This window comes from Dipodomys merriami, unplaced genomic scaffold, assembly GCF_024711535.1.
Source record: "Dipodomys merriami isolate MVZ:Mamm:240054 unplaced genomic scaffold, mDipMer1.0.p SCAF_11, whole genome shotgun sequence".
NCBI classification, from domain to species: Eukaryota; Metazoa; Chordata; class Mammalia; order Rodentia; family Heteromyidae; genus Dipodomys; species Dipodomys merriami.
Genome location: NW_027202382.1, coordinates 13,211,717 through 13,231,193, shown reverse-complemented (window position 1 = coordinate 13,231,193; position 19,477 = coordinate 13,211,717). Strand labels below are relative to the sequence as shown.

The 19,477-nt window shown below is 40.5% G+C and overlaps 1 protein-coding gene across 1 annotated transcript in view; it reads left to right on the top strand.

The window, feature by feature from the left end:
* The first annotated feature begins 1,755 nt into the window (after positions 1-1,755).
* Smu1 (SMU1 DNA replication regulator and spliceosomal factor) overlaps positions 1,756-19,477 on the top strand; it is a 40,227-nt gene continuing 22,505 nt past the window's right edge. Inside the window, exons 1-6 of the mRNA XM_070008682.1 lie at positions 1,756-1,862; positions 5,938-6,148; positions 8,154-8,306; positions 9,250-9,360; positions 13,639-13,767; positions 15,808-15,927. Of these exons, the coding sequence (XP_069864783.1) occupies positions 1,837-1,862; positions 5,938-6,148; positions 8,154-8,306; positions 9,250-9,360; positions 13,639-13,767; positions 15,808-15,927 (750 nt within the window). The 5' untranslated portion in view covers positions 1,756-1,836. The remainder of the gene's footprint in view (positions 1,863-5,937; positions 6,149-8,153; positions 8,307-9,249; positions 9,361-13,638; positions 13,768-15,807; positions 15,928-19,477) is intronic.

Genomic DNA, 19,477 nt, shown 5'->3' with positions numbered 1-19,477 from the left:
ACAAAATTAATATACAACTAAGAAAAATGATTGCAAGATATGATTTATAAAGAAAATGAGAGCCAGGTGCTGGTGACTCACACCTGTAATCCTAGCTACTCAGGTGGATGAGATCTGAGGATCACGGTTCAAAGCCAGCCTGAGAAGGAAAGTCTGTGAGACGCTTATCTCCAATTAACAACCAGAAAACCATAAGTGGCCTGTGGCTCAAAGTGGTGGAGCACTAGTCTTGAGCAAAAACTGCTCAGGGACAGTGCCCAGACTCTAAATTCAAGCTCCATGACCTACAAAACAAACAAACAAACAAACAGAAAAGAAACAGAAAAAAAATGAGTTGCTTCCAGCAACTCAGAAACAAAATTATTGGGTAAACATGTATCATATCTACCATATTTACCAAAATATAATGGGAACAACAAATGGAAATTTGTGAAAGGCTAGAGGGACCCCATAGATAAGAGTAAAATAAATCAAGTCAGTGCCATCACTCACTGTATACTTGGGAGGCTGAGATTGGAAGATTGTGTTTCAAGATTAGCCTGAACAGAAAGTTTAACAGACCCCTTTTCAACACATAGCTGGGTTCAGTGGTGTGGCTGTAATCTCCAGCTATGAGGGAGGCTGAGACTGGGTGGATCACAGTTTGACTGGCCTAGGCATAAAGTATGAATTTGTTTCCATAGAAGGAAGCTGGATGTGGTCCTGTCATCCCAGGGACAAAGGGAAACCTAAAATTGGCAGATTGGGGCTTCCTTGGCAGAAAGATCCCCCAAGATTTTCCTATCCTTAATTCCTCAGTATGATTCTAAGGAGATTGGCAAAACCTGATGGTGGAGAGTTCAGATTTCAGGAGTTGCCAGAGATCAGTCTACATTGTGTCCTTACAAGCAGCCAGGTAAGCTGGGACTTCAATAAAACATTTTAAATGGCCTTCATTTTATTTGTCACTACTAATTTAATAGTGTAAGGTTTAAAGCCTACTAAAAGAAATCTCAACACGCCTTTTATACATTTGCATTTTTTTTCAGTAGTTGTACCACCCCAGTGAAACTTTTTCCAACTTAATAGGTTTTATTTGGAAATGCTATAAATAATTTACCTCTTTCTAAGATGTGAGTCTACAAATTCTAATTGGTCACAAACATTTTACAGTTAGGTTGATTCAGCTGTTTTATTTATTTTATGTGCCAGTCCTGGGGCTTGAACTCAGGGCTTGGGAGTTGTCCCTGAGCCTCTTTGTGCTCAAGACTAGAGCTCTCCCACCTGAGCCACAGCGCCATCTCCAGCTTTTTCTAAGTAGTTTATTGGAGATAAGAGTTTAATGGACTTTCCTGCCTGGGCTGGCTTTGAACCTCAGATCTTAGCTACCTGAGTAGCTAGGATTACAGGCCGTGAGCCATCGGCCCACGGTGTTTCAGCTATTTTAGTTTGAAATTTTAATTAATTAATTAATTTTAGTTTGTGAAAAACAAACACACACAAAAAACAACTCTTCTAAGAGACTGGCTAGCATTCTATTTCAAGTGTATTCCTCTCCCAACACAGTATTGTAAATTCAGTCCCCTGGCCACTAGGCCCTCCCCCATTGCCCAGCTCTACAGCTGATCAGCTAATTGCATCACGTGTCAAGAGAAGGCCTGATTTCCAAACCAGCCCCTTGAGGCCCCGCCCCTGTTTGCCCCGCCCTTAAGATCCGGACGTCTCTGGCCTCCTGGGCCAGAGGCAGGCGCCGGGCGGAAGTGACGTACAGACGACCGCCGGAGGTGTCGTTGGTGACTTGCGCGGCGGCGGCGGCGTCTGGGAGGAAAGCGGGGCCTGCTCGGGAGCGATACCGCGATGTCGATCGAAATCGAGTCTTCCGAGTGAGTTCTGCTGGCGGGTGTTCGCTGCGTGGCGGGGCGCCCGGAAGTCAGTGCCGTGGGGTGGAGGGTCCTTCGGGGATTGCGTCCGTGCCCGTGGCGCGGGGTAGACGGCCACTTCCTTGTCCTCAGGTGGCCGTGCTTTACCCGGGCACCGTGGGGGTGGGCCGCGGGGAAGCCGCCCGCACCCGCGCTCCCCTCGTTCAGCCCGGGCTCCTCAGGGTCCCGGTTCCTTCCGCACACACCGCTGGCTCTGCGTCAGGAGCCCGGCGTGGGACTTGTGGTTTGCTTGGAACGTGGAGCCTGCAGGCTTCTGCAACCATGAACGAGAGACCCACCGAATCCGGAGATCGGGCCCCAAGCATGACAATTAGGGCGTAGGGCTGTGGAAAATGCTCAGTGGTGCTCTCCAGGACCCCACCCTCCACTGGTCCTTACCGACGCCGAACAGTTAGGTTTCCAGACAGAACTTCGCGTTTCTGAGTCTAAGGGAGGCCGAGGATTTGTCCTGAAGATCCGCTACCAGCGGGAAGGGGGTTTTACTCTCTTACACGGAAGCCCATTAGGTTACGGTTTACGACGCTGGAAATAGAATAGGCAACATAGCAGACAAAAGCCCCTCGCCTTATAGGATGTTTGTTTTGATGGGGAAAGTAACTAATACACAAGAAAATCAAGCAAGATAAAAGCTGTAACAGATTCTACAGTGGCACTGTAGAAAAACATAAAAGAAAGATGGTCAGGACTGCCACACAGGTTAAGATAACTAAGTTAAGGCAGGAGCTGGAAAAGACTGCGTGTTTTGGAGACCCTATGTTGATTTAACCAAACGAGCACCGTACTGTGGCAGCAGTGACTGAGGCATGTTCTTATGAGCAATAATAGCTAACTATTCGTTAACTAATTTCTTTCTTTCTTTCTTTTTTTGTCGGCCATGGGCTAGAACTCTGGGCCTGAACGCAGCTCTTCATCTCAAGGCTAGCGTACTACCACCTTAGCCATTGCCCCACTTCCGGTTACCTGAGTGGTTTATTGGAGATTAGAGTCTCACGGACTTTTCTGCCCGAGCTGGCTTTGAACTGGGATCCTCAGATCTCAACCGCCTGAGTAGCTAGGATTACAGGCATGAGCCACCGACTTACAGCTTCTTTTCTTTTCTTTTCTTTTTGGCAGTTGTGGGCCTGAACTCTGGTCCTGGGCACTGTCCTTGAGCTCTTCAGCTCAAGGCTAGTGCTCTAACACTTGAGCCACAGCGCCACATCCGACTTTTTCTGTGTATGTGTTGCTGAGGAATCGAACCCAGGGCCTCATGCATGCAAGGCAAGCACTCTACCACTGAGCCACCTTCCCAGCCCTTATTAACTACTTTTTATACTAAACATTCTATAAGCAGTCTAGTCAATTGCTTTAATTTTTATTAAATGAATAAATGTACAGATTTGTGTCCCTGAGGAACTAGATTGCTCATTACTTGACAAAATGTGTCAAATGAACATGGTATATTTTATTGTTGTTTTTGTTCTTCTTTTAAGAAAATTTATATGCCAGTACTGGAGCTTGAATTCAGAGCCTCAATCTCTGGCACTGTACCCCTGAGCTACACTTCCACTTCAAATAAGATTTGAAACAGATCACATGAAGTGCATAAGTTGTATTTACTTTGTAGTTTTTTTTTTGTTCCTTCTTATGTTGAGGAAACTCAATTACATGATTTAAATGTCCTTCTTGAATATAGTAAGGTCTTATCAAGATATAAAAACAAAACTGGAAGAATTAACTGAGTGGGAAAGGGTACTATGTAACCTTTGATACTATGGATTCATTTCTTAGCACTAAAAGGGGAAAAAGAAAAGATCAAACAAGTCACTTGCATGGGTAGTAAATTTGGATTTACATCCTATAGCAGCTAGTCTGGAGGATAACTGGTAACCCACAAAACACATTAGTTTTATATGTGAGAAAAGAAGAAAATACATATTATAAAACATTGTGGGCTGGTAAAGTGGCTCAGTGGTAGAGTGCTTGCCTTGCATGCATGAGGCCCTGGGTTTGATTCCTCAGCACCCCATAAACAGAAAAAGGTGGAAGTGGCACTGTGGCTCAAGTGGTAGAGCACTAGCCTTGAGCTGAAGAGCTGAGGGACAACACCCAGGCCCAGAGTTCAGGCCCCATGACCGACCAAACTGTATAATTTGCCTTAAATAAGGTTATACAATATTGTGATCTGTACTATGGATGATATGAAAGTGACTAGAGATGAAGATGGGTAGGGGCAAATAATAAGTTTTTATTTATTTGGTGCTGCTAGAGTTTAAACTCAGGGCCTCTGCTTGCTAAGTAGGTACTCTACTGCTAAGCCATGCCTCTAGTCCCCTCCCCTTTTTTTATGTCCAGTTATTTTAAGATATGATCTTGCTTCCTGCCTTGTTCCCCATATTTTAGCTTCTTGTAGTTGCTGAAATAGAGTCTTGAAGACTTTTCTGCCTAGGCTATCCTGGATCTGTGATCCTTTCCTTTCAGTCTCAGGCAAGAGCACCAGTGTCCACTTATTTCTTTTCTTTCTTTCTTTTTTTTTGGTGCTGGTACTGGGGCTTGAACTCAGGGCCTTGTGCTCTTTTGCATGGCTTTTTCACTCAAGACTGGCACTGTACACTTGAGCTACAGCTTCACTTCCAGGATATGCAAGACTGAACATTTCATACACATTTACAGAATAATAATGAGACAGAGCAGTCACACAGCAGAGCGCTTGAGTGAAAGGAACACTAGCAAGTGAATTTATAGTCTATACTCTAAATGGGGTCTTTACTAGACTCCTCAGTGTTAAGCCCAGGGTCAAGAAGTTTTTAACTACAAGTAGTTATATATTTCATTATAAATATAATAGGGCTATAAGTAAGTTGTTATTGCATATTGACAGTGGTTGCTTATTCTCCCTATATGTGGAAGCTTTCTAACTTCTCTTTTGGAGTTTATCTACAATGTTTTTATTTCCCTTGTCCTGGATATTTGGTATAAAAGTGAGGGATATTATTTTGCCAAATGGGGAGGTGTAAAATTTGGAGGTATAAAAATTGGCAAAAAAAATAGCAAGTATTATTTTTGCAGATGAGGAGGACTAACTTTGCATTCACACACAGTATGGCTCTACCTATTTGTTTTCAAATCCTCATTAAGAAAATCGTCAATTTTTATTTTTTGGTTGTCAACTTAAAAACAGACCAAGTCATCCAACAGAGACTTAGATGTTTTCCTAACAATGACAGTCTTTCAATAAGAAGAAGAAATGGGGCTGATGCCAGAGGGCTCATGCCTATAATCCTAGCTACTCAAGAAGGCTGAGATCTGAGGATTGTTGTGAAGCTGGCTCAGGCAGGAAAGTCCTGAGACTGACTCCAAAAAGCTAGACGTGGCGCTGTGTCTCGAGTGATAGAGCTCTAAGCTTGAGCAAAAAAAGTTGAGGGACAGTGCGCCCAGGCCCTGAGTTCAAGCCCCAGACATCCTCCTCCCCCAATAAAAAAGGAAGGAAGAAAAAATGATTTCTGGCCTAGCAAACTGGTAGCAACTTGCTTTCTGACTGTGAGGCACCGGGCAACTGATTTTCCCTCTTTGAATCCCAATTCTCCTGTCTCCCTCTCTGAACCCCAATTCTTCTCTCTTCAGGATGAAACTTAGAATTTATGACTCTTGGGGGAGTTTTACTCACAATAAATAAATAGAAAGTATGTAGTAAAAGGAAGATGAGGGGCTGGGAAGGTGGCTCAGTGGTAGAGCGCTTGCCTTGTATGCCTGAGGCCCTGGGTTCAATTCCTTAGCACCACATAAGCAAAAAGAAAAAAGCCGGAAGTGGCGCTGTGGCTCAAGTGGTAGAGCGCTAGCTTTGAGCTGAAGAGCTGAGGGACAGCGCCCAGGCCCAGAGTTCAGGCCCCACGACCAGACCCAAAAAAAAAAAAAAAAAAGGAAGATGAATAGGGAAATTAAGCTGGGGTGGGCTTACTTTGCCCTCTGGTGAGTAGGCCAAAGATAGAGAGAAGAAAACCTTTCTGGAGAAAGCTAAATTACTTTTTCTTATTTTCAGTGTGATCCGTCTTATCATGCAGTACTTGAAGGAGAACAGTTTACATCGGGCCTTGGCTACCTTACAAGAGGAGACTACCGTCTCTCTGAATACAGTGGACAGCATTGAGAGTTTTGTGGCTGACATTAATAGTGGCCATTGGGATACTGTTTTACAAGCTATACAGTCTCTGAAATTGCCAGACAAAACCCTTATTGACCTCTATGAACAGGTAAGAGGGGTGGTGATGTTGGTGCTTATAGGCTGGTTGGCTATGGCCCAGCCCCCTTACTGGAGAGAATCTGAGCATTCCTTCAAGCACTCTTGGGGTATAACTGCTCGTAAAACTTACTATGTTAAGGCTTGACAATGTATTTTTATCTTCTAGAAAAATCCAAAATTTTTCCAAATTGAAATTTTTTTGTGTGGTTTTAGAGATCAAACCTAGGAGAATTGAAACTATTTCTCAACTGATCATTAAATGAATATTGTGATACCAGTTGTTATACTGTAATCTAGCATTAACCAGAATTAGCTAAAACCATATAAGTAAAATGCTCAGTCTGCTACAATATTGTTTTTACTGTAGATACCCACTGTATTTGGAGGGTCTCCAGGCTTCTTACACTTTTGGCTAACTACAAATTTGTGTGTTTTCATAAGGTATTCAAGTTTCCTAATTCTCCAGTGACTCACAGAACTCAGAACTAAGTTTAATACTTAATAATTCTTGCAATTATGATTTTTTTTTTTGGTCAAGGATGCAGATCAGGACTAAACAGATATTCAGGGAAAGGTCTGAGATGGTTCTAATATAGATATGAGGTGATGTTTGTAGAATTAGGTTGCGCTACCATCTGCCATGTCAATGTGTTCACCAACCAGGAAGTGCTATTGAGGTTTTTACATAGTCTCCAGTTCCAATCTCCATCTTTCCCAATACTCCCAGAGGTTGGACTGACTGAAAGTTTTAACCTTCTAATCACATGGGTTGGTCTTTCTGGTAATTCAGTCTCTCTTCTGAGCCATCTCTTTAGTTCAAATTAAGGTGTGATTTAAGGTACTAATGAGTAACAAAGATACTCTAATCACTGACAATATTCTAAGAATTTTAGGAGCTCTAAGCTGGGGTCATAGGACAAAGACCTATTGATTGATTGATTGTCAGTTGTGGGGCTTGAACTCTGGGCCTGGGCACTGTCTCTCAGCTTTTCAGCTCAAGACTAGTGCTCTACCACTTGAGCCACAGACCCACTTCCGGTTTTCTGAGTGGTTTATTGGAGATCAGAGTCTCATGGACTTTTCCTGCTCCAGCTGTCTTTGAAACTTGATCCCCAGATCTCAGCCTCCTGAGTAGCTAGGATTACAGGCCAGAGCCACCCTCGCCCAGCTTTGTGCCTCAGCTTTTTCGCTCAAAGCTAGCACTGTGCCACTCGAGCCACAGCTCCACTTCCAACTTTTTTTTGGTAACTAACTGGAGGTAAGAGTCTCAGAATTTCATGCCTGGGCTGGCTAGGATTATAGGTATGAGCCACAGATGTCCAGCTCTAAATTATTTATTAACTAGGGTTTGAATTCCAGGCCTCACACTGACTAGGCAGGAGCTCTAGTGATTGAGCTGTGCCTCCATTCCTTTTTGTTTTTAGTTATTTTCTGGTAGGGTCTTATGTTTTTGCCCTAGGCCATCCTTAGATAGTGGTCCTTCTTCATATGACCTTCTGCTTACCGAGCATTACAATTATATACTATGATGTCTAGCATGGAGTTATGCAGACTTTTTAGACTGGCCTCAAACTGTGATCCTCCCAATTTCTACCTCCTGAGTATCTAGGATTTCAGGTGTGAGCCATTGTGCATAGCCTACTTTGTTTCTTCATAGTTCAGGTAAATTGAATAATTTACCAAGAAAAATTGTGATGATTGGAGAAAGGTGTCTGGAGTTTACAGAGGCATAGAACTATTCTCATCTTTAGTTTAGTTTTTTGTTAGCATTTCTATTCTAAACAGAAAACCTGAGAGGAGAGAGATGGGTAGATAAAGTGAGGTGCTGAGAGTAGTGTTACACCTTTGAAAATGGAGAATTTGGGAGAAGAAAAGAAAGGAGGGAGGGTAGGAAAGAAGGAAGACATTGAATGATTGGAGTTGCTTATAGTTCATTGTTCATCTGAAATTGCTAGTGAAAAGAAAAAGTGATATAATATTTGTGTTGAATCATTCATCTTTTTTCCATTGTTCAGGTGGTTCTGGAATTGATAGAACTCCGAGAATTGGGTGCTGCCAGGTCACTTTTGAGACAGACTGACCCCATGATTATGTTAAAGCAAACACAGCCAGAGCGGTATATTCATCTGGAGAACCTCTTGGCCAGGTCTTATTTTGATCCTCGTGAGGTATGACTGTGATATGAAAACTTTTTTTTTTTTGGGTCCGGTCGTGGGGCCTGAACTCTGGGCCTGGGCGCTGTCCCTCAGCTCTTCAGCTCAAGGCTAGCGCTCTACCACTTGAGCCACAGCACCATTTCGGGCTTTTTTCTTTTTGCTTATGTGGTGCTGAGGAATCGAACCCAGGGCCTCAGGCATGCAAGGCAAGCGCTCTACCACTGAGCCACCTTCCCAGCCCCATGAAAATTTTTATAACTGAGAAAATGTATGATAATGTGCTCCTTCTTTGGAGTGATACTGAGATTTGAACTTAGGACTTTATGCTTGTAAAGCAGGTTGTGTTATCACTTGAACCATGTAATTTTTCTCCTTTGGTCTTTATTTTAATCATTTTGGGGTTTTTTGTTTGTTTGTTTTGTCCGTCGTGGGGCCTGAACTCTGGGCCTGGGTGCTGTCTCTCAGCTCTTCAGCTCAAGGCTAGCACTCTACCACTTGAGCCACAGCACTACTTCCAGCTTTTTTCTGCTTATGTGGTGCTGAGGAATTGAACCCAGGGCCTCATGCATGTAAAGCAAGCACTCTACCACTGAGCCAACTTCCCAGCCCTGAACCGTGTAATTTTTTTTTTAAAGGAAATAATTTTTTTCTGATTATTTGAGATTCTTTCCCAACCATCCCTGTCCCATTTTTGAAGGTTGTGTGTTTGTTAATAGAGAAGTGAAAAGTTAGACCCAGAAAGAACAAAGTGCATTGACTGGCATTTGTTCTCTTTCAGCTTATATTTTTAAAATGCAATGGGTAGATTCTGCAGCCGTTTTTGAAAACTAAACTGGTTTAATTAATCCCATTTAACTGGGTAGTTTCAACTTTTTTTCCTCCAGTGTTTAGTTGTTTAAGTCCACTCCTATTTTCTTGTTACTTTTTGGGAATGATGCTACCTCCTCTCTTTCAGGCATACCCAGATGGAAGTAGCAAAGAGAAAAGAAGAGCAGCTATTGCCCAAGCCTTAGCTGGGGAAGTCAGTGTGGTACCTCCATCTCGTCTCATGGCATTGCTCGGACAGGTAATTAAATGACTATAGAAACTGAAGTTACTCTGAACTTCTGGTACTGTTTCCTGTGTATAAGCTATATGTCTGAGCTAAAGAAATCGGATATCCTCTGAATTGGAGCCTATCTATGAAACTGCTTGTAGCAGCAGCTTGCCATGCTACTTTTCCTCTTTCTAGGGAAAGGCACTGTAGGTTAGTGGGTAAGAATGTAATCTCTAACATAAGTTGGCCATAGATTTTATTATCCTGTGTGGGATACCATGGAGAGTTCTACTGATAACAATGTCAAGATACCAGGTACAAGTGGAACTGTCATGGGAAAAGTGGCAGAAATGTTTTTTTGCCATAGAATCTAGACACTCTTACCAGTGATGTGGTCTTGGCAAGTGACTTAAATTTTGATTCCATTTACTCACGGTGTTGAAGAAAAGATTAAATGAATAATGCTCATAAAGTACTTTATCTATTGCCTGGTATAAACAGTAAAAGATAGCTTCTGGGAATGATTTTTTTTTTGGTAGTATTTTTAGCTTTGTTGTTGGCATAAAGCTACCTGGTGTAATAGATGTTTTATAAATAACAAAGGGCAGAAATGTAAATAGATTCTTTGTGTTAAACCCGCAACTAGGAAAAAACCCAGAAGCTCTTTGTTATAGATTTCTAATGATTTTTTTTTTAATTTTAATTTTTTGTTGTGCTAGAGATAGAACCCATGGCTTCATATATGTTAGGCCAATGCTCTGCTATGGAACTATACCCCAACCTCAGGTTTGTGATTCTGAAATTTGGAAGTAAGTTTTTTTTTCTTTTTTGGTAGTATGGAGTTTAAATTCAAGACCTTGTGTTTACTAGGCCATGGCCCCAGCTCATAACTTGCTTTTTTAATTGGCACATAAAAATACTGCATATATGTATATAAAATTTTATATTTGTATAAAATACTCTATATGAAGTTACTATGTGATACTTTAATACATATATACACATCTATTCAACATTTCTTCTCTCATATCTTCGTAGTGAAAACATTCAAAATCTTCTATCTCCTATGAAATATACAGTACATTATGTTTATGCTACCCTATTTTTCAGTAGAACTTGGAGCTTATTTTTCCTGTGTTTTTTAAAAAGTTGCTTTTTTTGGCTGAGGATATGGCTTAGTGGTAGAGTGCTTGCCTAGCATGCATGAAGCTGCCCTGGATTTGATTCCTTGGTACCACATAAACAGAAAAGCCAGAAGTAGTAATGTGGCTTAAGTAGTATAGTGCTAGCCTTGAGCAAAAGAAAGCTCAGGAACAGTGCCCAGGCCCTGAGTTCAAGCTCCAAGACTGGTGCACACACAAAAAATGTTGCTTTTTCTTTTTAATCAAAGTAATAGATGTATGTATCTTTTTTTTTTTTTTTGGGGGGGGGGGTCGGTCATAGGGCTTGAACTCTGGGCCTGAATGCTGTCCCTCAGCTCTTCAGCTCAAGGCTAATGCTCTACCACTTGAGCCACTGTACCATTTCTGGTTTTCTGAATATTTTATTGGCGGTAAAAGTCTCACGGACTTTTGTGCCCCAGCTGGCTTTGAACCATGATCCTTAGATCTCAGCCATCTTAGTAGCTAGGATTACAAGTGTGAGCCACAGGCACCCAGCTTAAATGTATCTTACCTAATACTTCAGGGCTTATATTGGAGTAGTGCTACCTATGTACTTTTTCTGACTTGTATTTATTTCTACAACTACTCCTAGTCTCCTGGCATTTGCCTCTAAAGCTGAATATTCTTTATACTGTTATTACTTGATTTTTTTGGTAAACATCAGTTGCTAACATTCATTAAGAGATTATTCTTAAATAATAAACAGTTAAACCAGTATTCATTGTTTACTATCTTTACATGCCTATTATTCTTAAAATAATTATATTTCTATTTCAATTTTCCTAATGGATTGCAATAATTGCTTTATTTTTTGTTTTGTTTTTCCACTAATATCTAATTCAGCATGAATTTTCCTGTTAGAATTATAAAAGGTCCTTTTTACCTTTTACCGTTAGATCATCATCTTCCTAAACCTTTTTTGTTTCATTAGGATTAGTTCTCTTGAATTCTAACAGTTACTATACTAGAACTTCTTTTGTCTTATGTGTTGGAGGGGGGCGGGGCTGGAGATGTCCGTTAGCTTTTTTGTTCAAGTCTAATACGCTACCACTTGAGCCACAGCTCTACTTCTGGCTTTTACTAGTTAGTTGGAGATAAGAGTCCCATGGACTATGCGCCTGGGCTGGCTTTAAACTGGGATCCTAAGATCTCAGCCTCCTGGGTAGCTAGGATTACAAGTGTGAGCTTCTTTTGTGTTTACACTGAGAGTTGTGGGCTTTGGTGTTGGGTCCTATTTTGTGGATCCTTATTTTTCTCCTTTTGTAGTTCAGAGGATGCATTTTGATGGAGTAACACATCTAGTAACTTAGAAGATAAAGTTGGATTTGATTCTTGTGTTTTCTCTATCCATATTGAATATTACCTGACTTTCACTTTTCTCAGTTCTTGTTTGCCACTATCCCATTCACTTTCCAGTTTCTGAATTTTAACATTTCTGCTGTTTTTTTCTTCCTTTCTCTCTTTTTTTTTTGGGGGGGGTGGGGTTCTGGTCGTGGGGCCTGAACTCTGGGCCTGGGAGCTGTCCCTCAGCTCTTCAGCTCAAAGCTAGCGCTCTATCACTTGAGCCACAGCGCCACTTCCGGCTTTTTTCTTTTTGCTTATGTGGTGCTGAGGAATCGAACCCAGGGCCTTATGCATGCAAGACAAGCGCTCTACCACTGAGCCACCTTCCCAGCCCCTCTTTATCTTTTTTTTAAAACAATTTTTTATACTTTTTTTTGAGACAGTCTTGCTATATAGCTCAGCTGACCTCAAACTTGTGATCCTTAGCTTCCCAAGTGCTAGTATTACAGGCATGCATCAACATGCCTGGCTTGTTATATTACTTTTTCTTCCTTTGTTATCAGTTTCATGGACTTTCTAGAGAATAGAAATAATCACCTGTGTTTTCCACATTAATTGATAAGATGTGAGGAATAAGGGTTTGCTTGCTAGATAGGTGATCTACCACTTGAGCCGTACCCCTAACCCCTTTTTGCTTTTAGTGGTTTTTTTTTTTTTCTTGGTAAGGACTCTTATTTTTGTCTATGGTATGGCTTGAACCTCAGTCTTCCTTCCATATTTCCCTTACAGTTGGGATTACAGGTAAGTAACACCATGATTGGCTATCTATTGAGTCTTAACCATTTATGTTCTTTTTTTTGGAATCAGTAACTTTTCTCTAGGAATACACTTGTTGAGGAGGGATATTGTCAAAATTGAAAAAGCCTTAATAAGACTAGGTGTGGTGGCATATGCTTGTAATCTTAACATCTAAAGGCTGAGACAAGAGAATTTTGTGTTCAAGGCCAACCTGGGCTACATAGCAAGTCTGACTTAAAAAAAAAAAAAGCAGCAGCAGTAGCTGGGTACTTTGTGTCTTATGCCTATAATCCTAGCTACTTAGGAGACTGAAATTTGAGGATCATGTCTGAACAGACAAGTATTTGGGACCTTGATATGATTAGCCAGCAAAAAGCTGGAGATAGAGGTGTGGCTTAAGTGGTAGAGCATCAGCCGTGAGTGGAAAAGCCGAGCAAGAGCATAAGGTTCTGAGTTTAAATCCAGCTACTGGTAGAAAGAAAAAGAAAAAAAAGAACCTATCTTTATAGATAACTGAATTATTTAGGTAATACAAAGTGTTATAAGTGAGTATAAGTAAACAACATTATTTAGATGAGTATAAAGTTAGAAGCAGTGTAGATAGATTAAATAAACAGAAACATGTAGTTAGACATGTGAATTTTTACAACCATTGAAACAATAGTTATGTCACAGTGTGACCTGATGGAAGTTAAAAATGAAAGTATAAAATTATACATATAATTACTAATAGGGCAGTAAAACACTATGTAAGGGGAAGAAGACTGGCGGTATTTTTAGTATTGGTACTATAGGAAATTATTTTTCCAAATTTTGTTTATAATACAGAGCTATGCTTATAAGGAAAATAGGAGTGGTATAGATTTCTTGACTCTGAGTCTCCTCTGACTCAAATCAGGGTGTGTTTTTGAACATTCTATGTTGTGTTGGATGACCAAAGATGATTAGTGTGTAGAAGACTGAGTTTCCTCTGGACCTCATCCTTTCAAGCTTAGTTTTATCTGAGTAATCATGACCAGGGCTTAAAAGCACTTTAATAGTTGCTATACTTTTGTTTTTATAGGCGCTGAAGTGGCAACAGCACCAAGGGTTGCTTCCTCCTGGTATGACCATAGATTTGTTTCGAGGTAAAGCAGCTGTCAAAGATGTGGAAGAAGAAAAGTTTCCTACACAGCTGAGCAGGCATATTAAGGTAGTATCCTCAGACACTCAAGCTGGTCAGTAGTAGTCATTTGTATACAGATTGTCACAGGGCCTGGGTGAAGAACTCTAAGTCTGATAACACTGAAGGTTGCTGTTAATGTCCACTGAAGATACTGCTGTGGTCCGGTAGTGACACAACTTAAATGTATAGCCAAGTAGATAAAAATGTGATACTTAGGCTGGACACTGGTGGTTCACGCTTGTAATCCTAGCTCCTCAAGAGGCTGAGATTTGAGGATCACAGTTCAAAGCCAGCTGGGGCAGTAAAATGCCTGTGAGACTCTTATCTTCAGTTAACCACTCAAAAACTGGAAGTGGAGCTGTGGCTCAAAGTGGTAGAGTACTAGCTTTGAGCAAAAGAGCTTAGGGACAGCACCCAGGCCCTGAGTTCAAGCCCCACAACTGACCAAAAATGAAAACAAAGGTGATAGTTGGATCATCTGCTATTACATTTCCTCTCAATAATCCCACATGTAATAATCCTTAACTCTGGTTAAACCTAGTACTAACTGTGAACTTTCTAGATTCTGGTAGAAGCATTTGTTGTTTTGCCTCCTTCATGCCATGGATGGTAAAACAGGTAGCTTTATGTGATAGATAACATCTTACTGTTGATTTTGTGTGTGTGTGTGTGTGTGTGTGTGTGTGTGTGTGTGTTTTGGAGATCAGGCTTAAGGCCTCACACCTACTAGGTTAAGGTTAGTGCTATACAATTAAACTGTACAACCCTTGTATTTTTATTTTAGTCTGAGGTTTTTCTGGGACAAAGTGCAAATCAAGTAATTGCTACAGTTCACAAAATTATCGGAGCTTCTCTCCGGGTTTGTGCTATATAATTTATGGATTTAAAAGTATGCTATCTTGTTGTTCCAGTCATTGACTTGGTTTAACATTTTGACTTTGTGGGCTGGGAAGGTGGCTCAGTGGTAGAGCGCTTGCCTTGCATGCCTGAGGCCCTGGGTTTGATTCCTCAGCACCACATAAGCAAAAAGAAAAAAAGCCAGAAGTGGTGCTGTGGCTCAGGTGGTAGAGCGCTAGCCTTGAGCTGAAGAGCTGAGGGATGGTGCCCAGACCCAGAGTTCAGGCCCCATGACCCGACCCAAAAGAAAAAAGAAAAAACGAAAACATTTTGACTTTGTCTTTCCTCAGTTATATGTTCTAACTTGAATATAATGTTATTTTTGAGCAATACCTTTATTTGTCCTAGTGGAAACATTCAGACAAGTAAAGTAGAAATCCATTATAATTATGCTGCTAGACTAATTTTTTTTGCCATAATTATTTTCCATTTTTGGTATTGAGAAAGAAATACACATGAGACCTTTCTGGTTTCCATTTTTGTCTAAGTTCCTATAGTTTTCTTATGTTACTGGACCATCAAATGCATTTTCTTGAGTAAACAGTCTATCAGGTTTAAATTAGGACTTTTAGAATTTGGTATCACGGGGCTGGGAAGGTCGCTCAGTGGTAGAGCACTTGCCTTGCATGCTCGAGGCCCTGGGTTCGATTCCTCAGCACCACATAAGAAAAAAGCCAGAAGTGGCGCTGTGGCTCAAGTGGTAGAGTGCTAGCCTTGAGCTGAAGAGCTGAGGGACAGCACCCAGGCCCAGAGTTCAGGCCCCACGACCAGACCCCAAAAAAAAAAAAAAGAATTTGGTATCACATGATTAAATAAAAGTCATAAAAAAGTGATAGGAAGCTTACAAATTAGTGTAGGAAAACACATACTATGTTTTGGCAATGCTGAGGGTGAAAATCACACTAATAGTAGCTGATTGTAGCAAATCTCTCTGTTTTTTCCCCTTTCCTTGGAAATAATCTCAAAGTCAAAAATGTATCTTAATCTGAACATTTAGACATAAAACTTGTCAGAAAAAGTAGACCAGCGTCTGATGTCAAGATATAGAAATACCTAATTCTTTGGGCCAGCTATGACTTGTACAGGGTGAGGTTTCTCAAAAGGCTAAAACAAGAATTGTTTTAAGGCCATGAGATAAAAATTCATGTTTCATTCTTTCTTTTAAAACAGTTTGGTCAGAAATCACATGTGGAATGTGCTAGATTTTCTCCAGATGGTCAATATCTGGTCACTGGGTCTGTTGATGGATTTATTGAAGTATGGAACTTTACTACTGGAAAAATCAGGAAGGTAAAGTATTCTATATGTTTTAGCTTATAGAAAAGTTACTTTTAATTATCTATGTCTTATTTCTCAGGTAGATTATTTGAGGAAGAGACTTTAAGTAATGAGCATGTATTTTATAATTTAAAAACTAAAGCTATTTTTTAAAAAATTATTTCTTATATATTTATTGGAAAGGTGATGTACAGAGGAGCTATAAGTCAGGTATTGAGTACATTTCTATTTGAACAGTCTTACCTCTTCCCTCGCTTATTTCCTTCTGGCTCCCCCTTCTCCTTTATTTTACTTTTTGTTTTTTCTCCCCTCTTTTTCATCTTTTGTTTCTGCACCTTTTTTTTTTTTTTTTTTTGGTCGGTTGTGGGGGCTTGAACTCTGGGCCTGGGCACTGTCCCTGCACTCTTCAGCTAAAGGCGAGCACTCTACCACTTGAGCCACAGTGCCACTTCTAGTTTTCTAGTGGTTTATTGGAGATAAGAGTCTCATGGACTTCCTGCCGGGCTGGCTTTGAACCATGATCCTCAGATCTCAGCCTCCTGAGTAGCTAGGATTACAGGCTCGAGCCACTGGCCCGGCTGTTTCTGCATCTTTTGTCTTGTATATAAGTTAATCTGATTTGAGGAGGAAAAGGGGAAGCACAGAAATGGTGGGACAAAGAGTGAACTAGGGGCTGGGAAGGTGGCTCAGTGGTAGAGTGCTTGCTTTGCATGCATGAGGCCTTGGGTCTGGCAGAAAAAGCTGGAAGTGGTGCTGTGGCTCAAGTGGTACAGTGCTAGCCTTGAGCTGAAGAGCTGAGGTACAGTGCCCAGTCTGAGTTCAAGCCCCACAACTGGCAAAAAAGAAAAAAAGAAAAAAAAAGAGTGAACTAATGCAGCCAGTAATACTCACAAGACACTATGTTGAAAATGAACTAAAGCTATTTTAAATTCTGAATTTATTGTTCAGGGAAAACCTTTATCTATAAGAATTGAAAGAATATTTTACAAAATTTACTTTGAATGGGTAATAAAAAGTGGCATAACATTTAAGTAAAGAGTTTTGACTCTTCACTTTCTGTCCTTTAGCAGTCATTTTTCTTCCTTAGATTGCCAGGTTAATACTTTCTTATTCTTCCTAGAATGTTCTGTATGTGTGTAAGTAATTTATATTCTTACCAAAGATTTTATATGGATGATAGGATATTTATTATACATGCTATTCTCCTTATTTTTATAATATTTTTTGGAAATAATTACTTTAAAACATTTTTTTGGTATGGGTTGAACCCATATGTACCCAGTCACTTTAAGAGGGTTTCTAATCTTTTTTTTTTTTTTTTTTTTTTTGTCAGTCGTGGGGCTTGAACTCTGGGCCTGGGCTTTTTTTTCCCTGTGCTCTTCAGCTCAAGGCGAGTGCTCTACCACTTGAGCCACAGCACCACTTCCGGTTTTCTAGTGGTTTATTGGAAATAGGAGTCTCACAAACTTTCCTGCCTGGGCTGGCTTTGAACTATGATCCTCAGATCTCAGCCTCCTGAGTAGCTAGGATTATAGGCATGAGCCACTGGCGCCTGACAAGAGGATTTCTAATCTTAACCTAATTGTATTACTAGTTGTATTTATTTTATGAATGAAGTTTATGTGAATAGTCATCAATGTTTCCTATTTTGTGAAGTCTGTTAGTATCCTTTATCATTTTCCTATTCAATTTTTTAAAAACTAGGGCTGGGAAGGTGGCTCAGTGGTAGAGCGCTTGCTTTGCATGCATGAGGCCCTGGGTTCAATTCCTCAGCACCACATAAGCAAAAAGAAAAAAGTCGGAAGTGGCACTGTGGCTCAAGTGGTAGAATGCTAGCCTTGAGCTGAAGAGCTGAGGGAGAGCGTGTAGGCCCAGAGTTCAGGCCCCATGACCGGACCCCCCCCCCCAAAAAAAAAAAAAAAAACTGATTTTAAGGAGCTCTTTCTGTTTTGAGGAAATCAAAATGTGTATCGCAAATATTTTTCAATTTTGATTTTGTCTTCTGACTTTGCTATGGCTTTATTTTATTGGCTTAATTCTTTCGTATCAAATTTATTCAACTTTTCTTCTATACATTCTTTTAGTACTTGTATCTTTTATGTTTAGTTTTTGTTTGCTTGTATTTTTTTGTGCTAGTATTGGGGCCTTGTGATCTTGTTTGACTTTTTCTGCTCAAGGCTGATGCTCTACAATATGAGCCATACCTCTACTTCCAGCTTTTTGCTGTTAATTAGAAATATGAATCTGATGTACTTTAATACCTGGTCTGGCTTCAGACTGTGACTCTCAGATCTCAGTCTCCTGAGACTACAGATGTTACCACCAGTGTGCCTAGCTATGTTTTTGTGACCATCTCTAATGAAGACAGATCTGCTCTGATCATTTTAGAGGAAGGAATGTAGAACCCAAGGTGTATTTTCATGCTCTAAGAAGACCTTCCTTAACCAGGGAAGTTAAGTTAGATGCTTACTTTATTTTTTTTTACTTATTTTTTGTTGGTCATGGGGCTTGAACTCTGGGCCTAAGCGCTGTCCCTCAGCTCTTCAGCTCAAGGTGAGCGCTCTACCATTTGAACCACAGCACCACTTGTGGCTTTTTCTGCATCTGTGGTGCTGAGGAATCAAACCCAGGGCCTCATGCATGCAAGGCAAGCACTCTACCACTGAGCCACCTTCCTGGCCCAAGGAAGTTAAGTTAGGAAGGACATAAAGAGGATATATTGTATTGGAATAAAACTATTAAGATTATAGAGGGTGGATAGGGGTAAGAGCTTAGCTTTATTGGAGAGGTTAATGAGAAGGTGGAGTGAGGTAAGTAAAGAAAAATTTAGTTAATTTTATGTTGAGTAGGGAAGGTAAAGTGAGGAAAGTTATTTAGGTAAATATACACAGATTAAAAACCCAGAAGTTGCCAGTGATAAAGAACAACAACAATAATAATACCAGCAACAAGCCTAATAATGTTCGGGTGATTTAGTTACTAGCTGTGAGTGTAGAATGTAATGAGGTAGAATTAGGGATGAGTGGCAGGAGTAGAAGAGAGTATAAGTAAAAGAAGGGTTCTGCTTGAAGATGGAAGGATGGTATAAGTGGGAAGGGGATATAGGAAGGTAATGGTACTATGATTTGCAAGAAAATAGTGAAGGGTATTAGGATTTAGGTATGATGACTTTGGAGAAAAGCAAGAGAAGGACAAGCAAAACACAAAATTAAATAGTAGGGAGTAGCAAGCAGTCCTATGCTATGGGAGTTAAAGGTCTTTATCCAATTTATACTAAAAAACAGAATAGGCACAAAGACCAATATTCATGTACAACAAAATGTGAATTTTTCAGTTTTTCTATGTTTATATGCACACACACACACACACATATATATTTATTTATATATGGACTTCTCAGCAGTGTGCAAGAAGCTGTTTTAGGTCTGAGTGTGAGGACTTTGCTTCCCTTAGAAAAACCTTACATGGAGGCATTGCCTTTGTTTAGAGTTCAAGTTGGTGATTGATGCTTCATTGCTTACATAGCAGGGAATCTCAAGACTGCTTTGCTTGCATGAGTCTG